The 26,512-nt window shown below is 45.4% G+C and overlaps 2 protein-coding genes across 9 annotated transcripts in view; one reads left to right on the forward strand and one right to left on the reverse strand.

Moving 5' to 3' along the window:
- The window catches only part of LOC135920192 (uncharacterized), a 35,322-nt gene extending 22,294 nt beyond the window's left edge, over positions 1 to 13,028 (reverse strand). For 3 of the 7 annotated variants that reach the window (XM_070535000.1, XM_065454346.2, XM_065454345.2), the window contains exons 1-2: positions 12,447 to 13,022; positions 3,941 to 4,011 (exon numbers count right to left, since the gene is read on the reverse strand). In XM_070535000.1, the coding sequence (XP_070391101.1) occupies positions 3,941 to 4,011; positions 12,447 to 12,506 (131 nt within the window). In that variant the 5' untranslated portion in view covers positions 12,507 to 13,022. Of the gene's footprint in view, positions 1 to 3,940; positions 4,012 to 12,446 lie in introns of all 7 variants that reach the window. The other 4 variants (XM_065454348.2, XM_070535001.1, XM_065454349.2 and 1 more) reach the window with 3 other exon arrangements.
- Positions 13,029 to 13,991: 963 nt separating this feature from the next.
- The window catches only part of Ubc4 (ubiquitin conjugating enzyme 4), a 29,679-nt gene continuing 17,158 nt past the window's right edge, over positions 13,992 to 26,512 (forward strand). Inside the window, exons 1-3 of one of the 2 annotated variants that reach the window (XM_065454359.1) lie at positions 13,992 to 14,177; positions 15,934 to 16,086; positions 23,581 to 23,663. In XM_065454359.1, coding sequence (XP_065310431.1) covers positions 14,115 to 14,177; positions 15,934 to 16,086; positions 23,581 to 23,663 — 299 coding nt within the window. In that variant the 5' untranslated portion in view covers positions 13,992 to 14,114. Of the gene's footprint in view, positions 14,178 to 14,628; positions 14,748 to 15,933; positions 16,087 to 23,580; positions 23,664 to 26,512 lie in introns of those variants that run through there. The other variant, XM_065454360.1, reaches the window with a different exon arrangement.

Here is a 26,512-nt window from a genome sequence, read left to right on the forward strand (position 1 = left end):
CGTGCCTCGTGCTGGCCGGTACACATTTCGTCGGCCCGGATCGGTCTCTTACCCGCACAGTCTGAGTGATTCTCACTTAAATCAACACTCGCTCTGCCTCGACTGGCGGACAGCTCAACCGACTCTGGCACAATGCAGCAGGCTTTACTCGAGTTAGACAACTCGCACTCTTGCGAACTGCCCTCTGCTACATTGCCCAGCTCACGCTGCGCATCGGCACACAGCCCGTCGGTCTCGATCGCTGTCTCACGCGCGCAGTCCGAATGATTAATAACTGAACCATCCCTATCTAGGCTATCTAGACTGGCGGAGAGCCGCACCGATCCCTGAACAATGCAGTTGTATTCTCTTGAGCTACGCGGCTCGCAATCCTGAGAATTACCCTCAACTGCATCGCTCAGCTCGCACTTCACTTCTGCACGCACATCTGGCTCTACATGGGTGCTCGCTTCTGTCGGGTCAGAAGTACCCCTTTCTTCGCTAGCAACTTCGCTAACATCACCAGCGACGCACACACGCGGTAACTGTGCCAATTTGTTCGCAGCTGGCCTAGCTGTCTCTACAGTCATCTGTTGGCACAGCACCTCGTCGCTCTCACTGCGGCCTTTAACGGCCTCTGTTGCCACTAAGGCATCGTTAGCAGCTAGCCTTTTCCCTTTACTTATGAATCTGCAGCTAATCTCACAGGCACTACTCTTCTCGTCGGCTTCTGGCGAAAATCCGCTCGATGCTGCCGCATTCTTTCGCTCTGTATTACCTACAGAATTCTCAGACAGCCGTTGTCTCTGTGCCAATAACTGATCACAATACTCTATCTCTTTGATCAGTGCTGCCTTCTCTCTCTCATACTTTTCCTCTCGCTCACGTTCGCGTTCATTCTCACGTCCGTGACGCTCACACCTAAGAGTAAGTTCTTGAAGCTCCTGCTTCCGTTCCTTCTCGCGTTGTTCACGCTGACGCTCACTCCTAAGCTCACGACGCTCTCGCAAACGTACACGACGCACACGCTCCCGTGGCTCCTGTATCACCTCCCAAGCAAGCTCAATGCTTTTTTCATCATTGCCACTATCATTAATCGCCTTTATGATAGCTGGCGTTTTCATCCGTTCGTCCGCCTCAACTCCCAAATCGTCGCACACCAACAACAAGTCTAACCTCGTCAACCTTCTAAGATCCATGGCAGCTGCCCCGACAGGTGGTTAAAACTGTTTTCCTTAATTAATTTGTGCGAACACACAATGCAACAAATTCCCGATTCCCAGAACTATCAAAATTGAACACACAACCTTTGAGTCTGGCGAATCATAAGGAAAAAAACCACGCGCTCACTTACGGTTGCAGCACTCTGCCATCCGGTTCATTTGTCCGCTGTTCCCGGTTCCTTCCGGACTCCCTGGGTCGAAGGCTCGCTCCTTCTTCGATACTCCCAGTCTCTTCGGACCTCTTTCGACGAAGGCTCTCTCTTCTTCGCTCTTCCCGGTTCCTTAGGATCTCTCTTGCCGAAGGTTTATCCGTAGCGCTGCCACCAGCTGATGCATTCGGAGGCGATCCCACCGCTGCCACCAGATGTAGGGGTTGGAGTACGGACTCCGGGATGAAAACCCAAACTTGGGGGTGTTTATTCTACATTATTTACAAGGAGGTGAGCGTCAATTAACAGTCGTACACTCATTACGGGCCGGCAGCAACTCGGACGCTGCGGCCCGCGGCAAGAAGTTCGAGAGAGGTGAATCCGGGAATCAGGGAATGTCCCAGAATCCTCAGGTCTCTCTGGAAGGCTTCTTATAAACCCTTCGAGCACTGTAAGTCACGTCATGTTTCACCAATGGGAGAGTCCGCTCCGATGACGCCACTTTCAGCCAATGGTAGGCGCCCGTGTCGCGGTGTCGCACCTGGCGGCTCTCTGCGGTCTTGCCTCGCAGACTGGCAATCCACTTCTTCTAGGCTGGAGAAGGAGGGGGGGCGCTCATGCTTCATTGCACAAGGGCCCACCTGCACCCGGTGGCTCGGCTCCGCAGCGGTAGCAGATGCCTTCTTCAAAGCCGAAGGGGGACGATTGAGCTCCATTGTACGAGGCCCCTTTCTAATCCCGGCGACGCACGAACTTGTTGGCACGTGAACTTGTTGCCTTAAACTTGTTTGCTCGGCCGCTTCTCTGGAATGCACTTTCCTGCTTCTGCATTCCTCAATTAGCTGTGCTGCCATCCGATGTGGTCTGGGGAACTCGAAGTAATCGCAGGCAACAGCTCCATATCTAACAACAGACACGTGCGCATATATATATATATATATATATATATATATATATATATATATATATATATATATATATATATATATATATATATATATATATATATATATGCATGCACTCTGAAGACGTTTTCTGTTGTCATTGTTCAACGACGCCCCCTTTACTGAATGCTCCCCTCGGAGCATGTAAGGTACCTTGAAATAAATAAATAAATAAATAAATAAATAAACAAATAAACTTGGTGTCGAAAGTGACAGTGATACTACGGACACAGAAAAGTATAAAAAGAAGGAAGCGCATAAGCGCTGTGAAGACTGTAGAATGGCACTCCTTTTAATATTGAGTTTGATGTGTGCAGTACTAAGGACTGGCCAGTCCGTTTCGCCAGAACTCTCACAGGTCATAGAAGTTGTGTTTGGATGTTCACTTTTTGTTTACTTTATTGGCCCTGAAGAAAACGGCCCATCTTCAAGCAATGTACTGAAGCCAACTTTGTCTATAAATAAACAAATTTTTATTGGTGTTCTGCAAACAAATATATCATTCTGAGAATATTTCCAACACTTATTTACAGTGCCGATTCAATAAAGCACTTACGAGAAAGTGACGTTTTAGAAATATTTTAAAAAAATAACTCGGCATGTAAAGGGTTAACGATATGTGAACTATGTGAAAGTTGAAGATATGTGAAGCAAATAAGTCTAGCTGCAACACATAACACTAGTTGCCTTGCTTCATTGGCAACCTTAGGCACTAAAATAATATATATATTTATGGTTTCACATTTACTTACCTATAAATGTACACAAAATGCATGCGCGTTTGGTATAACACAGCACTCATAATTCAAAACAAAACGATTGAAACTTAACCGGTAACCTACAGATAAAAAGATGAACCTTCACAAATTCACGAGCGCGTAGCTTCACGCTCAAGTGTCTCGTGAAACAGTATGCTGAGCCAAGAATCTTAGTCGGGCAAGGGTGGCGACTGTCATGTGCAGTGATTCGGGAAAATGCATGTAGCTGTACGACTACATCTGCTTTCATGTTTTTACTCATGCCACATCGACCGATTTATCGCGTTTAAATGATTAATCGAAAAATTGAAGAGTAAGAATTGCCCCGCACAGGACACTACTGCTAATAAAATCGCCTTCGGCGCCTGTCGAATGGGTGCCGCAGTGCTACAGTTCACCTGCCTACGGAAGGGGAGCCCCTTCTTAAAGTAAAGAGGAGGGACCAGACCCCCCCCCGGACATACCCCTTAATTATTTTAAACACTGATTAGACGATATGAAAGAATAACACGATGGTACAGCGCGCCTTATTCGTACCTTCGTTTTTGTCGTTTCGTGCAACACTTTTCTCGTGTAACATGCAGTGCAAAAAGACTGTGGATGTGCACCGACTAGTGCCATTTGTCCTTTGCTATAAGCGTTGGCGGGACTAGAGAGAGCGTTCAAAACGACTCACAGAGTGCGTCCTTCCCTTGGTACATCCTGTACGTAACAGCATAGGAAGGTACGGTGCGCTTTCGTGCCTTCGCCATGTGTCGTTCTTTGTGTGGATGCGCGCCAAGCTGCCCCGAGGGAGGGGCCACGATTGTCACTAGCGAACGCTGAATAAGCCCGCCCTTGAACTGAGCTACGAACACTTAATTCACGCAGAAGGGCGCGTTGCTTACTTGGCCGCATTGTTGGCGAGGACGACTTGCTGCTGGTTGTTTACGCCACTGAAGTCGTCGTTGCGTAGCACCTGCGCAATTAAATGGCACCACGAATGTGGGCGGCCAAGAGGGAAGGTGAGAGGGCGTCAGTGGACAGGTGGAACCATACAGATCTTCAGTAATACAAGAATGTTAAGAATATATTGACAGCCTCCGTTTAAAGAAGAACCGCAGAACGACAGAGTTCTCTGATTTACACAAACATGGCACAACGTCCGAAACTTGAGCGCGCGCACACACACACACAAACACACACACACACACACACACACACACACACACACACACACACACACACACACACACACACACACACACACACAAACACACACACACACACACACACACACACACACACACGCACGCACGCACGCACGCACGCACACACGCTTCAAGTAAATATGACGGAATTAGTTATGCGGATGCAGTGTTTAATATTTTGGAAAACGCGCAGGCGCACGTACAAATGTAAAACAAACATTTAATTTCGATGTTTCGGCCAGGGTCCGGCCTTCATCAAGAGTGTGATTGCAAGCATGCCGAGTTCAATTTATACATTCTTCTCTGCGAAGGTGGGGGAAAAAAGATGTTGAGCGCATACGAACACAAACAGACGTACATTAAGTCTTGTCCAGTGGAGAGGGGCGTCAGAAATACATGGAAAGGCGCAACTAGTGCAGCACTTTGCATATGGGGAACGTTTTGTGATTGCTTTTTATACGAAGTCTATACGTGTATGTAATGTAAAATAAAATAAAGAAATGAAATATTATATATGACATAGTTAAGTAATAAACATCAACAAACAGAATGGCGAGAAGAATATCTAACAAATTATGTGAAAAATATACATTTAGCTCCATAAGTATGGTATATATTGCATAGCATATGTAATCGTTAGTAAATGCATAAAAATAATAGGAAAAATATTTATTGGTTCACCAAACACGTCGGCAATCTTGGAAGCACGTCTCTTGCAAGTTGAGCATAGACTTCATCCTACCTGTGCTTTCAATAATTCTCCTAGATAGCGTGCTCCACTTAGAAATGACTGGCAAGCTTATCCGTAGTAGTGAGTGGAGGTACCCGATTTCAATTCAGTGGCCTGAAATTTTTCGAAGGTGCGTGATCACATGTTTGACGAGGCGGAGGGGGAGCTGCGGTAAAGAGTGTACATGTAATTATGAAAGCGTAGCCTACAAGGGCAACGATTTAGCCTTCTAGGCTAATATATATATATATATATATATATATGGAGATTTATACAGTACCAGTTGCACCAACGACGATAATGGAATATGAAACCACACAAGTAACGCCGGGAGAAGTAAAGAAAGTCTTGGGAGCTATGCAAAGGGGGAAAGCAGCTGGGGAGGATCAGGTAACAGCAGATTTGTTGAAGGATATGGGCAGATTGTTCTAGAAAAACTGGCCACCCTGTATACGCAATACCTTATGACCTCGAGCGTACCGGAATCTTGGAAGAACGCTAACATAATCCTAATCCATAAGAAAGGGGACGCCAAAGACTTGAAAAGTTATAGACCCATCAGCTTACTGTCCGTTGCCTACAAGGTATTTACTAAGGCAATCGCAAATAGAATCAGGAACACCTTAGACTTCTGTCAACCAAAGGACCAGGAAGGATTCTGTAAAGGCTACTCAACAATAGACCATATTCACACTATCAATCAGGTGATAGAGAAATGTGCGGAATATAACCAACCCTTATATATAGCGTTCATTGATTACGAGAAAGCGTTTGATTCTGTCGAAACCTCAACAGTCATGGAGGCATTACGGAATCAGGGTGTAGACGAGCCGTATGTAAAAATATTTAAATATATCTATAGCGCCTCCACAGCCACCGTAGTCCTCCATAAAGAAAGTAACAAAATCCCAACAAAGAAAGGAGTATAAGTCAGGGAGACACAATCTCTCCAATGCTATTCACAGCGTTATTGCAGGAGGTATTCAGAGACCTGGACTGGGAAGAATTGGGGATAAAAGTTAATGGAGAATACCTTAGTAACTTGCGATTCGCTGATGATATTGCCTTGCTTTGTAACTCGGGGGACCAATTGCAATGCATGCTCACTGATCTGGAGAGGCAAAGCAGAAGTGTGGGTCTAAAAATTAATCTGCAGAAAACTAAAGTTATGTTTTACAGTCTCGGTAGAGAACATCAGTTTACGATAGGTAGCGAGGCACTGGAAGTGGTAAGGGAATACATCTACATAGGGCAGGTAGTGACCACGGATCCGGATCATGAGACGGAAATAATCAGAAGAATAATGATGGGCTGGGGTGCGTTTGGCAGGCATTCTCAGATCATCAACAGCAGGTTGCCATTAACCCTCAAGAGAAAAGTGTATAACAGCTGCATCTTACCAGTACTCACGTACGGGGCCGAAACTTGGAGGCTTACGGAAAGGGTTCTATTTTAATTGAGGACGATGCAACGAACTATGGAAAGAAGAATGATGGGTGTAACGTTAAGGGATAAGAAAAGAGCAGATTGGGTGAGGGAACAAACGCGAGTTAATGACATCTTAGTTGAAATCAAGAAAAAGAAATGAGCATGGGCAGGACATGTAATCAGGAGGGAAGATAACCGATGGTCATTAAGGGTTACGGACTGGATTCCAAGGGAAGGGAAGCGTAGCAGGGGGCGGCAGAAAGTTAGGTGGGCAGATGAGATTAAGAAGTTTGCAGGGATTACATGGCCACAATTAGTACATGACCGGGGTAGTTGGAGAAGTATGGGAGACGCCTTTGCCCTGCAATGGGCGTAACCAGGATTATTATTATTATTATTATTATTATTATTATTGTTGTTGTTGTTGTTGTCATTATTATTATTTAAAGGGCTCCGCAATGTACTTTGACACTTCATTCTCTTCTTCTCAACTTTCACCAACCATTGAATAAACCGTGCAAGTTTCGCACTAGAAGTCGCCTCTTCCCTGCCTGATTACCATGGTCTACCGGACGCCTGCAGCCCGCCGACAACGTCACGCTACCCTGGAGAACGCAATACCCCGTAGGACAGGATGGTCCCGTTGTTGTCGGAGCGAGCCTTTGCCGGGGACCACGGGGCACGACCGCGTGGCGTAAAGCAGAAAGCGAGACCGGTGCGGTGCCGCTGGGTGTCCTCCTCCGAATATAGGCATTCGGTGCCGACGCCACCGGTTCGCCTCCTTCCCACCATTTGTGCTTCTTGTTCCATAGTGAAGCGGTTGCCATCAAGTGCACAAGCGTACATCTCCTAAGGCCATGTCAACTACTCTTCTTTTCCACGCTGTCTTCATCGTCTTCTCATGCATTGCTAAGGAAGCCATTTTTTTCTTCTCGGCACCGCTCGCGCTGCATGCCTCCTCCTCTTCGTCTAGCTCTTGACGTCGTCGGACACGCTGCTTTGGGCGGAAGGAACAGCGAACGTCGAGCAAGATCTAGCGCTAACAAACACCGACAGTTTTCTATCACGTGCATCATCAATCGAGGTGCGACGGTGGTCACGCTGCTATTGCCGACATACCTGATCGCGCAAGCGTTCTGACTCACCTGCTGCGTCTCGACCGCAACGCTAATATCGAAGCCGATCATGCTTCGCCTTTGGGCGAAACTGCAAATTTTTCCAGCGATGCTGTACATGGGTACTTTCCAGCGAATCGATGTCCGAAGACCAAAAACCGTGGGTCGATCCCGAAGATAGGGCAATGCCGGGCCGACTCGCGGCGGAGGTGAAGCAGGGGTTAAGCACTCCCCGTACGTGGGCCGATCCCAAAGATAGTGCAATGCCGAGCCGGCCCGCGGCGGAGATGCAGTTTGCCATAAGGGGCCCACATACACCAGTCATCGTGGTCATCCTTCTTCACAGAGGGGAAGGGCGCTGATATTTTTTTACTTGCACGTCTGTGTAATAATTTGTTTACAGCATGAAGTGCACGTTGCAAGATAAAGTGTTGCAAGTTAAATAAAGATTTGCTTTAAAAGCGTTCTTCGTCTGCCCTTCGTCCTTCGTAGCTTCAAGAAACTGTTTTCATATACAAATGCCACTGACATGATATGCGGTGCATGGTGCCTCGGATGTTCCGCAGCAATGGACACGCCGCGCTCATAGGGGGGGGGGGGGGGCGGCAGGTGAGGGAGGCACTTGCCCCCCACTGTCAGAAGTGGAGGGGCAAAGTGTGCCTTTTGACCCCCCCACACACACTTTCTACAACGAGCGCTTTGGCTGCATGCTGGAAAATCCAACAAAACAACAGCTGAGGCCAAATGAATGCATTAGCCATTTAAGTAATGCTTTTCTTTATTACGTATCCCCTATTTCGACAGTAAGGATTGTCTTTCGTGCCTCGCCGCGAAGAGCTACAGCAGACGGGGTGCGCCATACACGCTGGCATTGTAGAGAAGGCAACAGCTCACGCCATAACAAATTTCACGTCATGCTTCTTCCATCATGCCCAGTGCTTTGGGACCTGCTCATCATATTTGAAAACAAAGTTAGCTTGCCAGGTTTAACCTAAGGGCGAGGGATTATAAAGTACCATAACCAGCCGCGCCTAACGATGGCGTGGCACGAAATTGTTGGATTAAACGTATGTCCAGAGGCTATGTAATTTCCTTGTGGAACCACCACTTATCCGAGATGTGTTAGGGAAAACGATCTCCAGAAATGTCGGCAGTTGGGCGAGTTGGCGACCAATAATTTTGGCAGCGGTTGTCTTGTGCGGTCTGTCTGCTTTGTTGTGTTGTGTTTTACGGCAAAGCCGTTTATGGCTAGGGTTCCGTGGATTTTTCGTGTCCGTCAACAATGTGTGTGTGCAAAAACTGAGCTGCAGAATTTGATGCAAAATCGCTTCATTCTATGCAAAAGCTTACACGTTTGTAGCGCTCTGCTACGTGCCACTATGGTCCGGTGACGTAAGACGACGAGGACACGCCCCGCACGCCGACGGCACGCGGGCGGTGGAAACGGCGGTATCTGGCGTCCGCCCGATAGAGCGGGCTCGGCAAAAAAAATATAAATTGTGGACGCCAGGCACCAGCGTCTGTCTCGTTTTTCTTCGCCCGCAAATTGGTGACTCCGGACTTCGCGTCGTCACTCTCAGCTCCGGGTGCCTCAGCCGATTCGCTGGGCCCACTGCCGCAAGGAACTCGAGCCCCCCGCTGTCTTCACAGCCGGCGTTTTGTCCAGTCAGTCATGGCATCGAATGCTCCCGTTGAAAGTACACTCAAGCGTGTATACCTAAACACTTTCTATTGCTCACCAATGGCCGCGAATATACGGTCTCCGTCGACCGTCTGAAGCCTGCCTATACTTGGACTCTGACGCTTCATGCCACTTCTGCCGTCGCATTCCGCCCCGACTAGCCTCGCCGCGTGCGCGTTTTCCCACCATCCGCGCTTCCCCATTCGTGCAGCTCACGACTTCCTCGTTACTATGTGGTCCGGTCACAACAGCTAGACGACATGACCAGCACGCCGACGATGCGCAAGCACTGGCGCCCGATTGGGCGGGCTCGGCGAGAAATGCAATCTGTTTGGACACCGGGCACCAGCGTCTGTCTGGTTTCTCTTCGCCCGCCCGTCTCATCACTTGGATATGCATTTTCAGTAAATGAATTATCAATAGGCACGATTTTCAAAATCAGTAGACGCAGATTTTTTATTTGCGTTGAAGCTGCATATTCTGCAAAAAATTGCGTGCGAATCGCGTGCGTATTCTCATCTCATTTTACCTATTGCCACCTTGTGTGGGGTACCACGTCAAAGCAAAATATCAGTAAATTATTACTGCTGCAAAAAAAGGCTTTTCGTCAGATCGCAAAAGCGCCATTCGACGCACATACATCTCAACTATTTTTCAACTTTAATATCATTTGTCTAGCAAGTTTATATGAAGTTACAATTGCCCTAAAATACCAGAGGTACTTTAAGTATAACAATGAAGCGTTCTTGGGGTTGTGCAACCAAACAGAATCAACAGATATATCCTATAACCTTAGGGAAAGAAAGAGATGGCTGCTGCCACTCTACCGTACAAATAATGGATCAAATCATTTATCCAATCGCGTCCCATCTTTATTAAATAAACTTCATGAAAACGGTGTCGAGATAACTGACATTACTAGGAAAACAATACGAGACTTCCTAATTCAAACTGAATAATTATTTTTAAACGTTCCTTTGGCTAGGGCAAGTCACTACTTACCTCCTTTAAGTGGTGTTACGTTTTGATCACATTTTCGCATATAGGAGGTAACCAGCAAGACTTTTATACACAGCTTCATTTGCTATATATGTTTTCGTATGCTAACAGAATGTCATATGATAAATTTTTCGGCAATTGAAAATACCTATGTGTATCTGTTATATAGTGTATATTCATATATGTCATTTGTACTGACTAAACACACTGCTTTGTATCACTGACTGTAAATTTCGCCTTACACATTTTCACTTATATATTCGTACATTGCAGACACTAAAGTGACAAACTTAATTTTATTGTGTGCCCGTTGTCATGAATACGGGCAAGAACCTTGTCAAGCTGCAAAAAAGCAGATTTTAGTTCTTGCCCTAGCGTTCACTTTTTGTAAATGAATGAATGCGAAATAAAAAATTGGAGGACGCTTAAGCTTCGCCTTCAAGAGTGGAGCGCGACAACGTTCCCGTCGACCCGCCAAGGGGTGTAAGACAATGCGCTACCATGGCGCTACGGCGCAGCGATCACATAAGAGGCGCCCCGCATCGGGCTTTTCACCCACCAATCACGCGGTGAGCGTCGAGCAACGCAGCGTTCGGCGCGGCAACGAAACGTGCGCCTGAGCAAGCGGAACGAACCAAAGAACTCGGTGTCTCGGAGGGGGAAACGAGGTACGCCAGCCAAACGTCGTGATCGGCACGGGCAGAGAGATAGACAGATAGTGATCTAAAGAAAGGAAGGACGCTTGATTCTGCAACCCGTGAGGGGGCACGGCGAAGCGTCGTGCCCCCTCAAGTCCGGGTCGCGACGCGCCTCGCACCGGTCCCCGCACAGCCCCAATGCGTGCGTGGCACGCCCTCTGTCGGGGCAGCGCCGTACATTGAGAGGAGGGGGTCTCCTGTATTTGCCGCAAGATAGCTCTGCGTGTGTGGAAAGCGCAGAAGAAATGTAGCGGAAACGCACTTCGCTACTCGTGTAACTGCGAGTGCTGTAAGTTACACGTTCATAGTTACCGATATACACCGCAGTATAACTTTCTACGGCTAGTTTCTAAAGCAACACCGCATTCACTAGAGGCGCTTTTGTACCGCTTTGAAGCATCGAACTCGTTGCTGAGTTCTGAGTAGCGTCTCCGTCTCACACTCTGGAGGCCCTGGTTCGATTCCCACCCAGACCATCTGGCAAGTTGTTTTTTATTCATGAAGTGCCTCCCGGGATTTATCGCTCACGGCCAACGCTACCGACACCAACGACACCGGCTTTTCTGCAACAACGCTGTCGCGTTAAAATGACTGATTGATCGAGTCGTTTAGATCGGGAATTTCTCCCAATACGTTCGCGGCGTGGCCGCCGCTCCTCACACCACCTGCGCTCCTTCGCTCCCAATTGGAGGGGCGATTTTGGTCAAAAATCCGTTTCAGACGTTGAATCCCTTAATACGACGCTTTCAAGACTTTGTGTGCTACCTGGGAACGGCCACTAGCCCTCGCTTTGCTTTAGTATTCAAACTTTTCCTTTCATCTATGTCGCTCTTTCGGAGTCCACCTCCTGAAACTTTCTGTTCCGTGGGGAAGGGAGGAGGGGGGGCTGTCAGAAAATTTCGGGGTGGGGGTTCGAACACACACATCCCCTCCTCCTTGCTACGCCAATAGTAACATCTAGGACCAATTAAAGTTTCTTGTCTGTCTGTCTGTCTGTCCCAAAGGCCTGTGTCGTTGCCAAAGTTTAGTTCCCCTGTGGTCCACGGTGGACGCAGGGGTAAAAAGCCGTCGCAACTAAATGCAATTAAATGTGTTTTGAACGCATTTGGCCTGTGGGTTTTCAAAAACCAATCACAGTATACGGGTGCGCGCGCTTCGGGTCGCCAGTGCATTGAACGTATTGAGTAATATTAAAGACACCAGTGATACATCGGTCCGCGTCACGTGAGGGCAAGCTATCTTTCGCTCTCATAAATTCGAGAGTGAGGCCCTGAAAAACGTTTTCTAAAAATGTTCATTCTAGTTCTGAACCGTTGCGAACCGGTTCGAACCGTCGTATTTTTGCGCCGGAGCTGAACCTGAACCGAACAGGAACATGCAGAAGACGGAACATGAGCCCGATCCGAACCCCGAAAACTCTTCGGTTCAACGCCCTGCTTGCGGGACCTGAATTAAGAACACGCCGATATAGCTGCCGTATTTGATGGGTACACGACCAGAAATGTACGTTCTAGAGGTTGCGCCGTGAGTAGGCAGAGAAAGAAATATTTACCGGCTCGGACATGGTTTCCGAATTTTCTGCCAAGGCCCTTGTACCAGAACGCCGATTCATGCCTTTCTCTTTCTTCTTTTCCTTGCTCGTTGGGGGAACACCCACTCCTTGTGGAGCCACATGAGATGCACCAGTCTTACTTCTTCGCTATTACTACACCAGAACTATATCGGGTCGCAAATTAAAGGGTACTGACATTATATTTTCGACTATTTATTATTATTATTATTATTATTATTATTATTATTATTGCATTAAATGAAGGCCTAGATTTTTAAAACACAGGGAAAAGAGCGACAAGCCCCAGAGGTCTGTAAATAATTTAACTGTAGTGGATCCGATTCCGCCGCCGCCGCCGCCGTGAGCGTCTGCACAACGAGCGGATGTTTATGTTCGCGGCGCCGGCCTCCCCGGCGTGGAAGTCACGTACAAAGGTTCAGTTTCATTTCGTCGTCCATTGCGTGAGCTTGCTACGTCTGGGTCACCAAGCTATAGGGGCGCGAAATGCGTCCGCTATAGACAGACGCGCGCAGAGAGAAGAGAACGAACTTTGAGAGCGACCGGCGAGCAGCCGAGCGGCGGTGAAACTGAACCCATAGAGAAAGGAATATGTATATTCCTTTCTCTATGCTGAACCTTTATTGTACGTGACTTCCACGCCAGGGAGGCCGGCGCCGCGAACATAAACATCCGCTCGTTGTGCAGACGCTCACGGCGGCGGCGGCGGCGGAATCGGATCCACTACATAACATATTAGCTTTTCTACAGCTCGTTTCTGTTTCGTTTCCCCGGAATGTATACTGTGTCGTGACGTCAGGACATTGCGACGTTTTCATGCTCGCTCTGGCTTGCCTGGTTGAACCGTAGGCTGCTACTCGCTGTGAGGGCTAATGTAGCAACGGACGACAGAGTGACCCGCGGAGCGAGTGTGAAAACGTGGCATTGTCTAGCTCCCACATATACTGTGTCGTGACGTCACGACACAGTATCGAGTCTGGCTCTAGAAAAGCTATTATAATAATCTCGAAACATATTACTCTGAGAATTCGTTCCAAGTGGATATGAATTTCGAAGCCACCGGCTACAATTCGTGGATCGGAACATATGCGGTGAAGTAATTATTTAGAAGGTAATTAACGAAACTTTGTTAATTAGTTCAATAACAATTATGATTTCTCGTACAAGTAATGTCCGTCTCAGAGTAATTTAGCACAATACGTATTATTAAAATAACACACACACATATAATATGATGGACGCATTTAATAACAAAGGTGACACGCGAATGTGTGTTGACAAAAAAAATAATCAAAGCACTTCACAAATGAGAAACAGGAATAAAAAACAGTAAAGTACACTGTCGAAGCATCGATATCAAAACTGAAACTTGTGCACGTGGGAAAAAAAAAGGCGAGAAGAAATCTTTACAATAAATTTAAAAAAAACCACACCAGAAAGCCAAAGTCAAAATTTATAAAATAAATAAGTAGTCGTTTTAACGATAAAATCTTGAGCTTTCCGCGCACTGCATTGCTAGCATTGCCGTCTCTTTCGGGTTTTATTAATGGCCGTCGGCGAAGGCCGTCAACCCAGCCGATCCAGCTGAGTTGCTTCACACCTTAGAAGATTTTAGCTCTAACCTAAAACATATATGGATTCTACGATACGATGGCTAACATCGCCGTGCAAAGAATAAAAAGGGAATTTAAGGAAGTCGTCAAAAGTGAAGAGGTGAGCAGCCTTGGTGAGCGCCGATGACGAGCGTTGTCGTTGCATTTTCGAAGCTCTTGGTATTTTTATCTGAATACGGTACTCTGCTATTCACCGCGTTCACCGGGCGGTTATCGCGAAGAGAGTTATGCGCAAGTTACATATGGCACCGCGTTGCAGGTCTGTATTCAAAGCGCTTAAAGAACCCAGAACCTGTTCAGTGTCTGATGCTGTGTGTCGCATTGAGAAAGCTTCGATCTCTCTACCTGTGCGCAAATTAACCTGGAAATCGACGACGCGCAGTCGCGGTAGGCGTGTATTTTTGTGGTGTCATTCTCAGTATGCCCCAGAAAGCCTATCAATTGGCACTATGGAAGTATTGAGGGCGGCGAAATAGCTATTTGTCGCATTTTGAGGAACCTATCCTATGTATTACTTCGTTGCAGACGTCGGGAGCTAATTACGTAACCGTTGCTGCCCCTCTGACACGCCTCGCTTAATTTCAGCCGAAGGAGTGTAAGAACTGGCTTGATCATGACTTGCGAGAGTGGCAGCGTGGTGCGCCGTGAAGGCGTCTGCGGACTCGAGCACGTGAGTTCGTCTTGCAGAGCCGCGAGAAAAGCCAGCGTCGTGCTCCAAGGTCGTCGTGCGAGTCACTGGCAGTGTCCTGCATGCGCGCGAACGCCGCACGTTTGTTCCTGCGCTTACTTCTTGACTTCTATTCCGTTCGAAGGTGTCAGTTGACCGGATGTTGCTGCACGTGGATTAGGCGCACGGAGAACTACGCTATGTCCTCCCCAGTATGAAAGCCTGGGCTAGTTGCTTCGACATTTGAAATGTTAAACTGGGCAGAAGGAAGAAGTGAGGCCTCTGTGTGTCCTTCCGTCCATGTCTTTCGGGGCTACTTTCCCGTCGTCGTAAGCGCAGCTTCACCAGTAAACGAAGAGGGTTCACTTCTTGACGTCTATAGTTTCCCAGAGCAATCAAAGGCTCATGCCTGAAGGAAAAGTGAAAACTCTCAGAAAATATTTACGCATTATTCATTTTTTTTTTAGTTCAAGTTTGCTGCAAATTGTGGCGCTTCTGAGTGTTCGCTGCTCAGTGAATGACTACTGTGCCACAAACACTGCACCCGAAATTTGTGCTACCGAGTCTAATAATTCGAACAAAAGTGGAAAATACGCATAAATGATTATGAGTGATTAAAAAAAGTACATATACCTTGGTTGCAACTTCATTCTGAAGCAATTTGGGGTCGTGTGTACCTGCTTGCTAGAAAAGTACTGTCACAGAGCATCGCTCCTTTTGGGTGTTGTGCAGCTTTTTCTGTCCAGATTTGGTCGCCATAAAAGGACAGCTTCAAACTTCCATCATAGTGTTCTAAGTAGTTCTAGCCAGTTGTTGGTACCTTGGTGTCTTTGCGTGCACATAAGTGTTCTCGCATGGTTTTGCTTTCATGTTAACTTTCACATGTGCACATTTACAATGTGTGTGTTCACACTTGATATATGCAATGCTTGCTGAAATACTTTTAGATAATGTTGGGCCCTTTACATCACAGTTCTTTGTAATTTTTTTTATCACAACACCTTGACATAATACACACTGGAGGTGATTAGCTGTAGTTGGAATAAATAAATTTTCACATGTCATTTTTGCTTTGTGCTTACTGAGGGTTCCTCTTTTCTGTCATTCATGTGATAGTGCTTATTTTTGCATTTAGCCTTCCCTTGGCATTTTGTATGTTGACGCAGGCCCTTAATTTCTTGTTGTGCAGGTTGCTAAGTGTGCCATCAAAGTAGAGCTGGTGAATGACAACTATACAGAGCTTCGCGGTGAGATAGCAGGCCCGCCAGACACACCCTATGAAGGAGGCACCTTTGTCCTGGAAATCCATGTCCCCGAGACGTACCCGTTCAACCCACCTAAGGTACGTCTGCTGCAGCAGTAGCTTACTGTATCATAAGACTGCAGGCTGGACATTAATTCAGTATAGCTGCAGGCACACTTCCCAAACTTTGTTACATGGTTACTAAAGAACAACACTAAACCAGTTAATGATGGATAATGCAATTTTTGAAGACTTTATTTACATTTATTTGGTGGGAAGGTAGTTAGTAGGTACTAGCTAATACAATGACGGCCAGAGCTCCCACCTGTTCAATTTTTTCGCCTAGACTGCAGTGTCAGCGCATAAGTTTGTTGACATGGATTTCAATGTCTTTTTCAAATTTGGTTGTTCTTGTGAGAAAAAAGATGTTCTAAAAAACTGCTTTGAGTTCGTGGTTCCTTTAGAATTTGTTGCGATCCCATTTATCAAAAAAACTATTAACTAGTCCTTAATAGACAGTGTAGAAATCTCATGCCATCGTGAGGAGCTAGCATGAAAGCTTCAAGCACATCATTCGTTTTTACGTCTTTTCTGGCTTACAAAGACTCCGCTGACAGTAAAACTGATCTTTTTGAATATTTTTGAAGCGTAGCTTAGGAGTCCATCTTAGATTTGTATATATGGCGTGGAATTTCTCCATATTTAAGGTGCATAAAAATAAAATTGTTCATTGTATGGAACTTCAGGTAAGTGTGATAACGTGATGTTTTCGCATGCACAGTTCATTTTTGCCAACTACATTAAAGCATGGATACTACCTTTTGGCATGAAGAGAGAAACACCCTGCATATTTGTTTTGTTATCAGTGATTGTGGGGCTCGCACTTCAAAACCCAAGCCCTGTGTTAAAAAACAAACTAGGAAGATTTCTGCTTTGCCCAAGAGGATAAAATCTTGTTGTTGCTGTGTTTTACTCAACACTAATTGCAAGGAGGTGGCAGAATTGTGGAAAATAAAGGTGGTAAATTTCGTGGTAGCAGTAACAACCCAGAGACCTTATAAAAGGGGCCCTGACCATTTCAAATAAACTGGTGTAGTTGCTAGGCAATGTTGCCATAAAGACCTCTCGACTCCATAACAAAGTCACATCCACATCCAGCACAAAAATACCTTCACCATATCTGGTATTCATTGTAAACATATATTCATTACACACTGATATCGGAGAAAAGCATTTTAGATTTGCTTCACTGTATCCATGTTTATTAACGCGATAGCATTAAGGAGCCTGTGTCGCAGAAAATCCGGCATCAGACGTTTCAGTAAAAAGATTTTTGAACCACGTATACTCAGGCTTTCCATATGATGCAAGGAATTGACTGAAGTAATTGAATTTCTCAATCTCAAATACGTAGAAAAATTGTAAGCTACGACTTGCACACAACCTACAGACCTGATAGCTCTCGGTTTGTAATTTGACTATATGAGAAAATGTAATTCTGTTGTGTGAAAACTCAAAGAAACCCCTTCACATACACAAACCGGCCGCGGCGTTCACAGACTGGCCGCGGCATCTGTCATTGTGTGCGCACCGGCGCGGTGCGTGTCTTGGAGGCTACGGAGCGGCGCGCCCGATTCCTTGCAATAATTCCAGCTGGCGCTTGACTCTGCTGCATCGCAGCCCACGCAGGACGCCGCGGTTCCACCACAAAGCTTGCCTTTGTGTATAGCGTTCGCGGCAAGCGTTTCCAGGTAAACATTACGGTTACATACACTCCGGTTGCCGGGAAGCATGAGAAGCAGTCAGGGATCTTTGAATGCTATCGCGTTCCACTCTTAAATGCGAAGCTTAAGCATCCTCCAAATTTTCATATCACGTTTCGACTGTATTATTCTTGTGCTCGCAGTGGGAAGGAAGCCCATGATCACCACCTGCTCTTTTGTACAAGGCTTTTGAAATCCCTGCCGTTAAATAAAGAGAAAATGAGACATCCACCTGTTCGTAGCAATTTTCCACACAAGTTTCCGCAGAACTATTACGTCAAAACTTTTGCCTGTGCTTCGAGTTGTTGACAAATTCGACTTTGCCCTACCATCTGCTGGCCGCCTGGTGGTTAGCTCAGATGGTAGAGCGGCTGCCCCGGAAAGGCGGTGGTCCCAGGTTTGAGTCCCGGACCGGGATGGATTTTTCTTCAACTGCGAGGCTTTTCTTTCGAGGAACCTGTATGGGTTTCCTTTGTAGCAATTGCTACGAACAGGTGGATGTCTGATTTTCTCTTTATTTAATTACTTCTCTCCACCTTGCGGGTTTTTGCAGAACTATTACGTCAAAACTCCCTGCCGTTTATTCATGCTGGATAAATGTGGTGCCGTGGGCTGGGTTTCTTTGGACGTTGCGACTTGGTGCACTTTTGGCTGAACCAAAGATGAAAACCAACTTCTGTTACTGTAGTGGCACCATCTGGTGACAGATAACAAACAAGCATTGTGCTGATGTTGTGGCCTTGTAGATTTAGTGGCAGAGTGAAGCGATATCGGAGCTGGACATTGTTGTGCAGAGGTACAGCTTTGAGTGCAGTTGGAATGAAGAAAAGAAAAGGAAGTCTTCGAGGCTCTGGCACATTTCATAGCCGACCGCTCCATTCATGCAAGGCAGGTTAACAAATGTTTTGGTGGAAAAGGTTGATTAGGACATGATTGCTAACGCCAGACACTATGCATACCGTTAATCAAGGCGTTGTAGGAGTATTAAGTGTAGAGATAAATATGGGCTTGGAGTGTTTGGCTAAAACCAGAAAGCCCGAAAACAGTGCATCATACCCTGCGTGAAGTTTGGTATTAATATATTATGGTTCAATATTTTAGGAAGATGTGTAGAAGAAAAAAGGGTGTAGAGAATTACTTTAAAATTTTGTGATCTTACAGTATTGTAGAAGCTGACTGTATATTTGACTGAGAATAGCTCAATTTATACGAGTAAGGCTAAGAAGTAGGTCACTGCACATTGCATTTACACATTGGTTGCAGTCAAGGTAAGAAATTATTGGTTTATTCTCACATGTCAGCCATTGTGAACGCCTACCCTAACATTGCATTTTGGAAATGTCTGATGCAACATTTAAGTGTACTCGTTACTGTAATCATTCCATCTCCACTTAGCAGTGCTTATTGTTAAATTTTGAGTGGTTATAATAAAACTACGTAACTGTGCTAGTTGATGCATGTTTCTGACCACAATTGTGGTGCAGCAATAAGGACACAGACTACAGAAATGACGTGGACAGATGCACACTTCCAACTAATTTATCTCTGAATAGGAAACTGGCATTACACATATCCAGCAGATGCACAGAGAGGCAAGAACAAAAAGCATCCACATGGTGTAACTCTGCTCACCATGCAGTGTGGTCAGTCTTGGCAATTCATCCCTAGGTCTTGTAAGGGGCAAGACATTTTCAAAAAAAAGTTGTTGCTGTGGCTTAGTGACAGTGGAATTGTGCTGCTAAGCACATGGTGGCGGGTCCGATTCCCACTCACGGTGACAGAATTTTAATAGGGGTGAAATGCAAAAACGTGTACTTATATGAAGGTACACATTAAAGAACCCCACGTGATCTAGATTAATGCTTAGACCCCAACTGCGGCATGCCTTGTAATCATTTTGTGGTTTTGGCATGTAAAACCACAGAATATAGTTTTAGGTGTTTATAATTTCTCGATAATGGACAGCATTGGGAAATGCACATTGCTGTTATCGCGGTGCAAAACTACACAAAAGCGACTACTTCATTTGGCAGCTTATAGCCTCTTCGGACCCGTAGTACACAATTTGGTACATTGCTTTTGTTCCTTTTCAGAATCAGCTCAACTGCAGTTCCGTAAAATATCCAACCCTGATTCAAAGTGTGAAGCATGCAGAACTGTGTGAAGTGTGCAGAACTGTGTGAAAGTGGTTTAGGCTCATTATTGCTTTAAGCTTTCATGAAAATCCCTACATATTCGGTCTAGGCTGTTGTTTTGTCACAGACGACAGAAGGCAACCATCAAGTGCCTTTCGATTACTGTGAGCTGACACAAAGGTAGAGCATGCAGCATCAACAAGCCAATGCACCATGTGGTGTCAGATCTGCATCTATGTCTGTTGGCCAATAAAGAGGGTTCTTATGGCGGGAATCATAAGGAAACAGTTACTTTCTCCATTTACATGTAGATGCTGCATCCAACTCCTAACCGAGGTATTCAAACAAAAAATGGTGCTTTCGAGTTTTTAATGTACCAGTGGTAATAAGGACTGGCTTCAAAAGTTATTGTGCTCCTGAGCACGCTTTGGGTCTGAGGAGGATGTAGAGACTATTATTTGTATCCAACTCATAGGAGCCTTGCGAGACAGAAAGCACTACCAAAAACCATATGATGATGTCCCATCCATTTTACCTTGTTGCTGTGTAGTCCTTTGAAACCTTTGTCCTGCAATGATTTGCCAATTGGCCCAAAAGAATACCTTCCCAATGCTTATGTCCCATAAGATATTTGTCTGTGCCGTGAGAACAAGTAACAGATTTTGTGTAGACAGGATCACAAGGTATACTGGACCCTTTCAGCTAAACTGCTGGCTTGGTTATGTGAGTGTGGCATGTCACATTGTATGCAATTAAATGCCATGTTTGGCTGAGTTGTTTGACCAAGGAATCACACTTTTGTCCGGTACCTCTCTTATTCATCCTGTGTCACGCTGTGACAAGATGTACCAACTAGCCCAAATGAACACGCTGCTAATAAATCAGAAAAATATATGTAGGAACAAAATGGTAGTGGTTAAACTTGTGCACCATGTTTCGTCTTGTGCCACAAACAGTAATAAATTGAACATTTGCTTGAAATTAATTTGTCAACAAATCTGTGGATATATTGAAAATATTTTTTAAAATCTTGACGGTTGAGTGGGGCACCAGTGTGTGTATTCAGCAGGCGGGTATTCTGTGCTTACCTAGTGGACATGCGCATTTCGACTGCTGCTAAAGTGCTGTTCGGCTGGGGGCACTTGTCTCCTTCTGACACGTACCACAGCCCAGCCAATCAGAACTTAACAACAGACAAATTGGACATGTCCACTAGGTGTACACTTACAGAATACCACCCAAGGTTCAGATGTGTGCAACATTTTATGAGGCACTGCTTAATGCCTCAATAATGGTTTGTGCTGGTACTAAAGGGCCCCTCACCAGGTTTGACAATTTTAGACAAATAAGCGCAGCGCATACTTTACCTGCTGATGATTATCTCTGCTAAGTATTACAGCGCTGTGCGCTGTGAGAACAGCTGAAATTTTGCACCAAATCCCATGCACTGTCCCTCACAGTGGAGCTTCTCCCAGCCAGAGCATCAAGGGCAAACAACGCACAAATGCCTGCCTTTATGGGTAACGCACTGCTATCGACGTCGCTCTCCATGACATGTCACTTTTCTTAATCATCCAATATGGAAGGTGCAATGCTGGCACTGTGAATGCGCTGCGTAGCAGGAAAGAAGAAAAAAATTAAAGCAGGCGGGGCTCATCACGTGAACCTGACATGGTCCCTAGGCTCCGACATGGGAGAAAGCAGGGAGAGAACGCTGCTTGTGAATGTTAGTCAGGGCAAAGGGAGAGCGTGTCTGTGCTTACAGTGACGTTTGCCTCCTGGAGGTAGCTTAACAGGAAGTTAAATTTTACCCGCTGTGGTGACGTAGTGGCTTTGGTGTTGCGCTGCTAAGCCCCACGGCATGGGATGATATCCTGACCATGGTGGCCACATTTTAATTGTGGCGAAATGCAAAAATGACCATGGTTCCATGCATTGGGTGCATGTTAGAGAACCGTAGGTAGTCAGAATTAATGTGGAGTCCCCCATTACAGCGTGCCTCATAATTGTTGTTTTGGCGTGTAAGACCTCAGAATTTAATTTTCATTTAGGTTCAATTTTTTCTAGCTTCCCCAATGATGAACCAATATGAAAAAAAATTTTTGGTAAAATGCTTGCTAGATGGCGTTTCACAACTTCCATTGTGTTACCAAAATTTTCAGTGGTGCCTGGTGAAGTCTTCATTGAAGGGCCCCTATCAGGCCACGTAGCAAATTTTGGTTATATGCTGGAAGTTGTCACATCCCCTCTAGAGAGAGTTCCACCATACGGAATTTTCAAATTACTTAATTATTGGCTGAGATAGAATTATTTGTAGTGTTACAAACTCATGATTTCAGGAGGTGAGCTTCACTGCCAACATTGCCACTCTCGCCACTTGCCCCACCTAGACTCTGCAAGCAAAATTCCTTCTTTGTGTTCTCCCGTACCGGAGCAGTAGGATCGAGTTATGTACACATCATGGCCCCAGTCTTTTTTTTTTCTTGCATTCTTGCGGCATGGCACAGTTTCGATGACAATCTTGCGCTGCATTTGTTTCATTTCACTCTGTGCACGATCATGGGAGCTCTGCATGAGAACACCTGCATTGTTGTCTGGCTGCTTCTGCAAAATGGTTCCTTCAGTGCATGCATATTTGGAGAGGCTCGCCCGGCTCATGGATTCCTTATCGCGTGGAGGATATTGCGACATCTTTACGGGCACCAGACTAGCCAGCAATATGATAAGTCAGTACCGCATGAACCCTGAGGTAAACACAAGTGGATGAAAGAGCACAATTGTGCACTGGAACACGGTACAAAATGACATAGTTTCATTCTTTGCACGCACTACTGCATCACATGGGAACAAGCAGGTGAAGCTTGAGTACATCCACCTTGCTATGCTACGAAGTAAAACAGACACACAGTCATTCGATTTGTATGTTGTATTATTTCCCGAAACATTAATTCACCTATTGAAGCAACAGACCAAACAAAACGCTGATGTTGCGTTGAATAATCCTTAAGTCATGTGTCACTGTGAGTGACGTCACAGCACTGCCATTTACGTAGGCGCACTTGCGCGACTGACGTTGACTTTCTGTCTAGGAGCACGACTCCCGTGGGAGAAGGGCGCATGGCATTTGGTTTGAAATTTCAACTTGTTTTGTGGCACATAGTGGTGTAATAATTGGCAGACACAATCGTTAGTGCGCATTGTGTGCACTGCGCTTGTTAGCTCAAAATGGCCAGGCCTGATGAGGGGCCCTTTAAGGCTAGCCATAGTCTTTGCATGTAAAAAGAAAGAAATGCTCTGTCTTAGCAGCTTTACTTTGTTTTTCTTAAGTTGCCCTTGCAAAAGACCAAAATGCTTTTTTTGCATCGAACTGCATTCTTAAAGTAGAATAAAGATGGTGATAAAGAGACTGTCCCTCGTATTCTCAAATGATCCTCAACTCGAAGCTTTTCCTCCACTTGACCGAGCTGAGCACAGCGCTTGATCGTAAACAACACTACACGTCTTGGGAATTGCCGAGGAGTATCGGTGAAGTGCAGTGATTGTTTTTGTTTAGGAGTGGCGCTGCCATCGACTTTCTTGAGTTGAGGCAGAGTGTCGAGTGGAAGAGCATTCTAGAACACGGGGTTGTGTCAGTTTGTTATATGCACGCTGTTCTTGACCTCTTGCTTGCTTTTATTGACCTCTTCTTGATGCAGGTTCGCTTCATTACAAAAATTTGGCATCCAAACATCAGCTCAGTGACAGGTGCTATATGCCTGGACATTCTCAAGGACCAGTGGTGAGGCCCATGTCTTATCTCCTCGGCACTGTTGCCACTACCACATTGTGGATGTAGCATAAATTTTTGGCAGGCTTAGCACCATTTCGCGGCTGTGCTTGTGATGCAATTCTGCTTGAAGTTTATTGAAACCTGTAACGAACTGTAGCAGCATGATGTGGGCTTTTGTTGGTTCCTTGTGTGCAATGGATGAATAAAAAAATGCTTGTCTACTGATATTTTTGTCGCCACTGACAGACCTTGCATAGTCAAACATAATTCATAAAATAAACATAAAATTTCTGAAATGTCCTTGTGAAGCTCGAATTCATTTATTGTGTTGTTCGGGGGACAAAACCTTAGGCACTTGCTGAGCGTGCCTATTTCTTCTTTACTTAATGTTTTTGAAATGTGTGCAATATTAGACTAGTTTAATTTTGTGGGAGCTTACGCCACGTCTGGTATTTCTATATTCGAGGTCCCTCTTGTGGCATGAGGTGGCTGTTTGCCTGCAAGGTTGTTTTTGATAGACTCAATCACTTTAAAGAATGCCTATCAAACAGGAACCACCCAAACAGTGCCCTTCAGAAAGCCCACACCGATACAACCAAACTTGATCGAGCCGAGGTCCTCAAGCCCTGCCCTAGGATCAGAAGAACAACAACGCCTCTTCTTACTACTAAATTCTCAAATGCACTCCCAAAAGTGATGAACATCTTCAGTAAATACTACCCAATTCTCACCAGCAACCAGAAACTTAATAAGATTTTTCCCGGCCTACCCTGAGTAGCATTCACACACAACACTAATTTTAAGGATATTATTGTGTATGCCAAGTTAAGGACAAACACAAAGCATCCGGTCCCTGTGGCTGCCTCAGGTGCCCTACATGCAAACATATTCAATCTACTACTACAGTAAAAAGTACAGCGTTGAATTACTCACACAAGGTAACTAAGTTTTACCTCCACATCAAGCAACGTAGTCTACTGTCCAGAATGTGTCGCTTGTAGCAAACAATACATAGGTGAGACTGGACAACAAATTCACACAAGACTTAACGGACACCGCACAGATACAATACACAATTTACCTAAAGCAGTAGCCAGTCACTTCAATGAACTTGTTCATATATTCGACAAAGCAAGGTTCTATACACTACAAACCAATTTCCGCTCACCTCGCGAGAGTAAGTATACGGAACCATACCTCATACACACACAAGTTTAAATGCCTACACCTGACAGGAGTTAATCTGGCACGTGGCAACATAGAACCGCTTAAAGCTGTAACTTAAATCTGAAATTTTCATATCACCAACCAAGGCACAAAACACATTATGCCACCAGCTGACCTTAATTCTTAACTTACCTACTCCTCCATTTCCAATTTTTTCCTGCCTACTACTGAATTTGACATACTCTTCCATGTTTTTACACATATTCAACTGTAGGACCCCTTTTCGCATACCCACTTGCCCCCATCTGCCTTTACTCATGTCACCCTCCTATTTGTTAATCCGGTTTCGATCCCCTCTCCCCCCTTTTATTGGCTGTTCTTTTTCTGTGTGTGTTTTCATTTTTTTAAAACACCCTCACCAACGCGTTCCAAAGTCCCAGATGCCAGGATACCGTTTTAGGTGCCTCAGTCACACACGGTGTTGCCATTTCTGTATACCGCCGTGATGACGCCTGCGTTGGGCTGCTGTGGCTAACGTCGCTTGAAAGACCAAGCCACTGCCTTCCAGCTACCTTGTGCATTGCCCCCCGGGCTCCTTGTCAGCATCTTAACTCCTTCAAAATTACCCGACGCGTTGCTGCTACGCTACTCAAGCCATTCTTTCATGTGATGTCTTTTTTGATCTTTTTTGTTACTCGCCCACTGACTGCCTGACCGACTCTTCTAAAGTCACAAAAGCATACGACACCCCTGAATGCTCCCTAACCTCTCGCTCCCCCAACATTCTGCTATGCCCTTCCTTTTATTTTCTTGCTTTTTAATTTTTTCCTGCTTGCTCCTTTTTTCTTTTTTCACCTTTTCCCTTTTTCCCCACTTTCTCACTCTTCCGCACTTGTCCCCTCGTCTTAGAAACCACGCCTACAGGCAACAGTGTTCATTTTCTTTGCAGTCTCTCCCTTTACAACTAGCCGTCACCGGCGACAACTGCATGTGATGTCACTCTACTAACCCGTTAAAACTAACATGCTGAGGATGTTGAGGCCACCTTCGACAAAGATATGTCCTCCTATCGAAACATTGGCCAGCCTTTATGATTCATCTTATCCCTGTTTTTAACCTTTATACCATAGAGTACTGAGGTGCTGTATTTCCCCGAAATTTAGGCACACCTGGGATGTAAGACAGAATGAATGAGATTGAAAATGTGCGTGTCAATTTAATATTTGACTCAAGTCAAATGATACTCACCAACTGTGCTTATAGTGGACATGAACAACAACAACAAAGTGCTTAGGTTTAAGTACATGTGGTATAAGCACCTCCTTTTATTTTGTACCTATGATAGGGAAAGCCAGGAGGAGCATTTAGATACGAAAGAGCTCAAACAGGTTACATAGTTACCTAGTCTGTAAAGTGGAAGTTACCTAGCTACAAAGTGTGAGCAAGAAACAATTAAAAATTTGCGCATTCTCGAGTCTTGTGCATTGTACGTTGAAATTTTGGTTGGTTATGTAAATTACTGCTTGTTGCTAACACACACCTCCACAGTCACTCAGCCATACTCTGCTGCTCCCGTTTATGTTTGGAAGCCTTCCAAACATAAACGTTTATGTTTGGAAGCGGCTAGGTTTCAAAAGTCTTTAGAAAAAAGAAAGTACCATCACTTTGAGGTATTGAAGCTTTTATTATTA

The sequence above is a fragment of the Dermacentor albipictus genome, chromosome 3, assembly GCF_038994185.2.
Source record: "Dermacentor albipictus isolate Rhodes 1998 colony chromosome 3, USDA_Dalb.pri_finalv2, whole genome shotgun sequence".
Lineage (NCBI taxonomy): Eukaryota > Metazoa > Arthropoda > Arachnida > Ixodida > Ixodidae > Dermacentor > Dermacentor albipictus.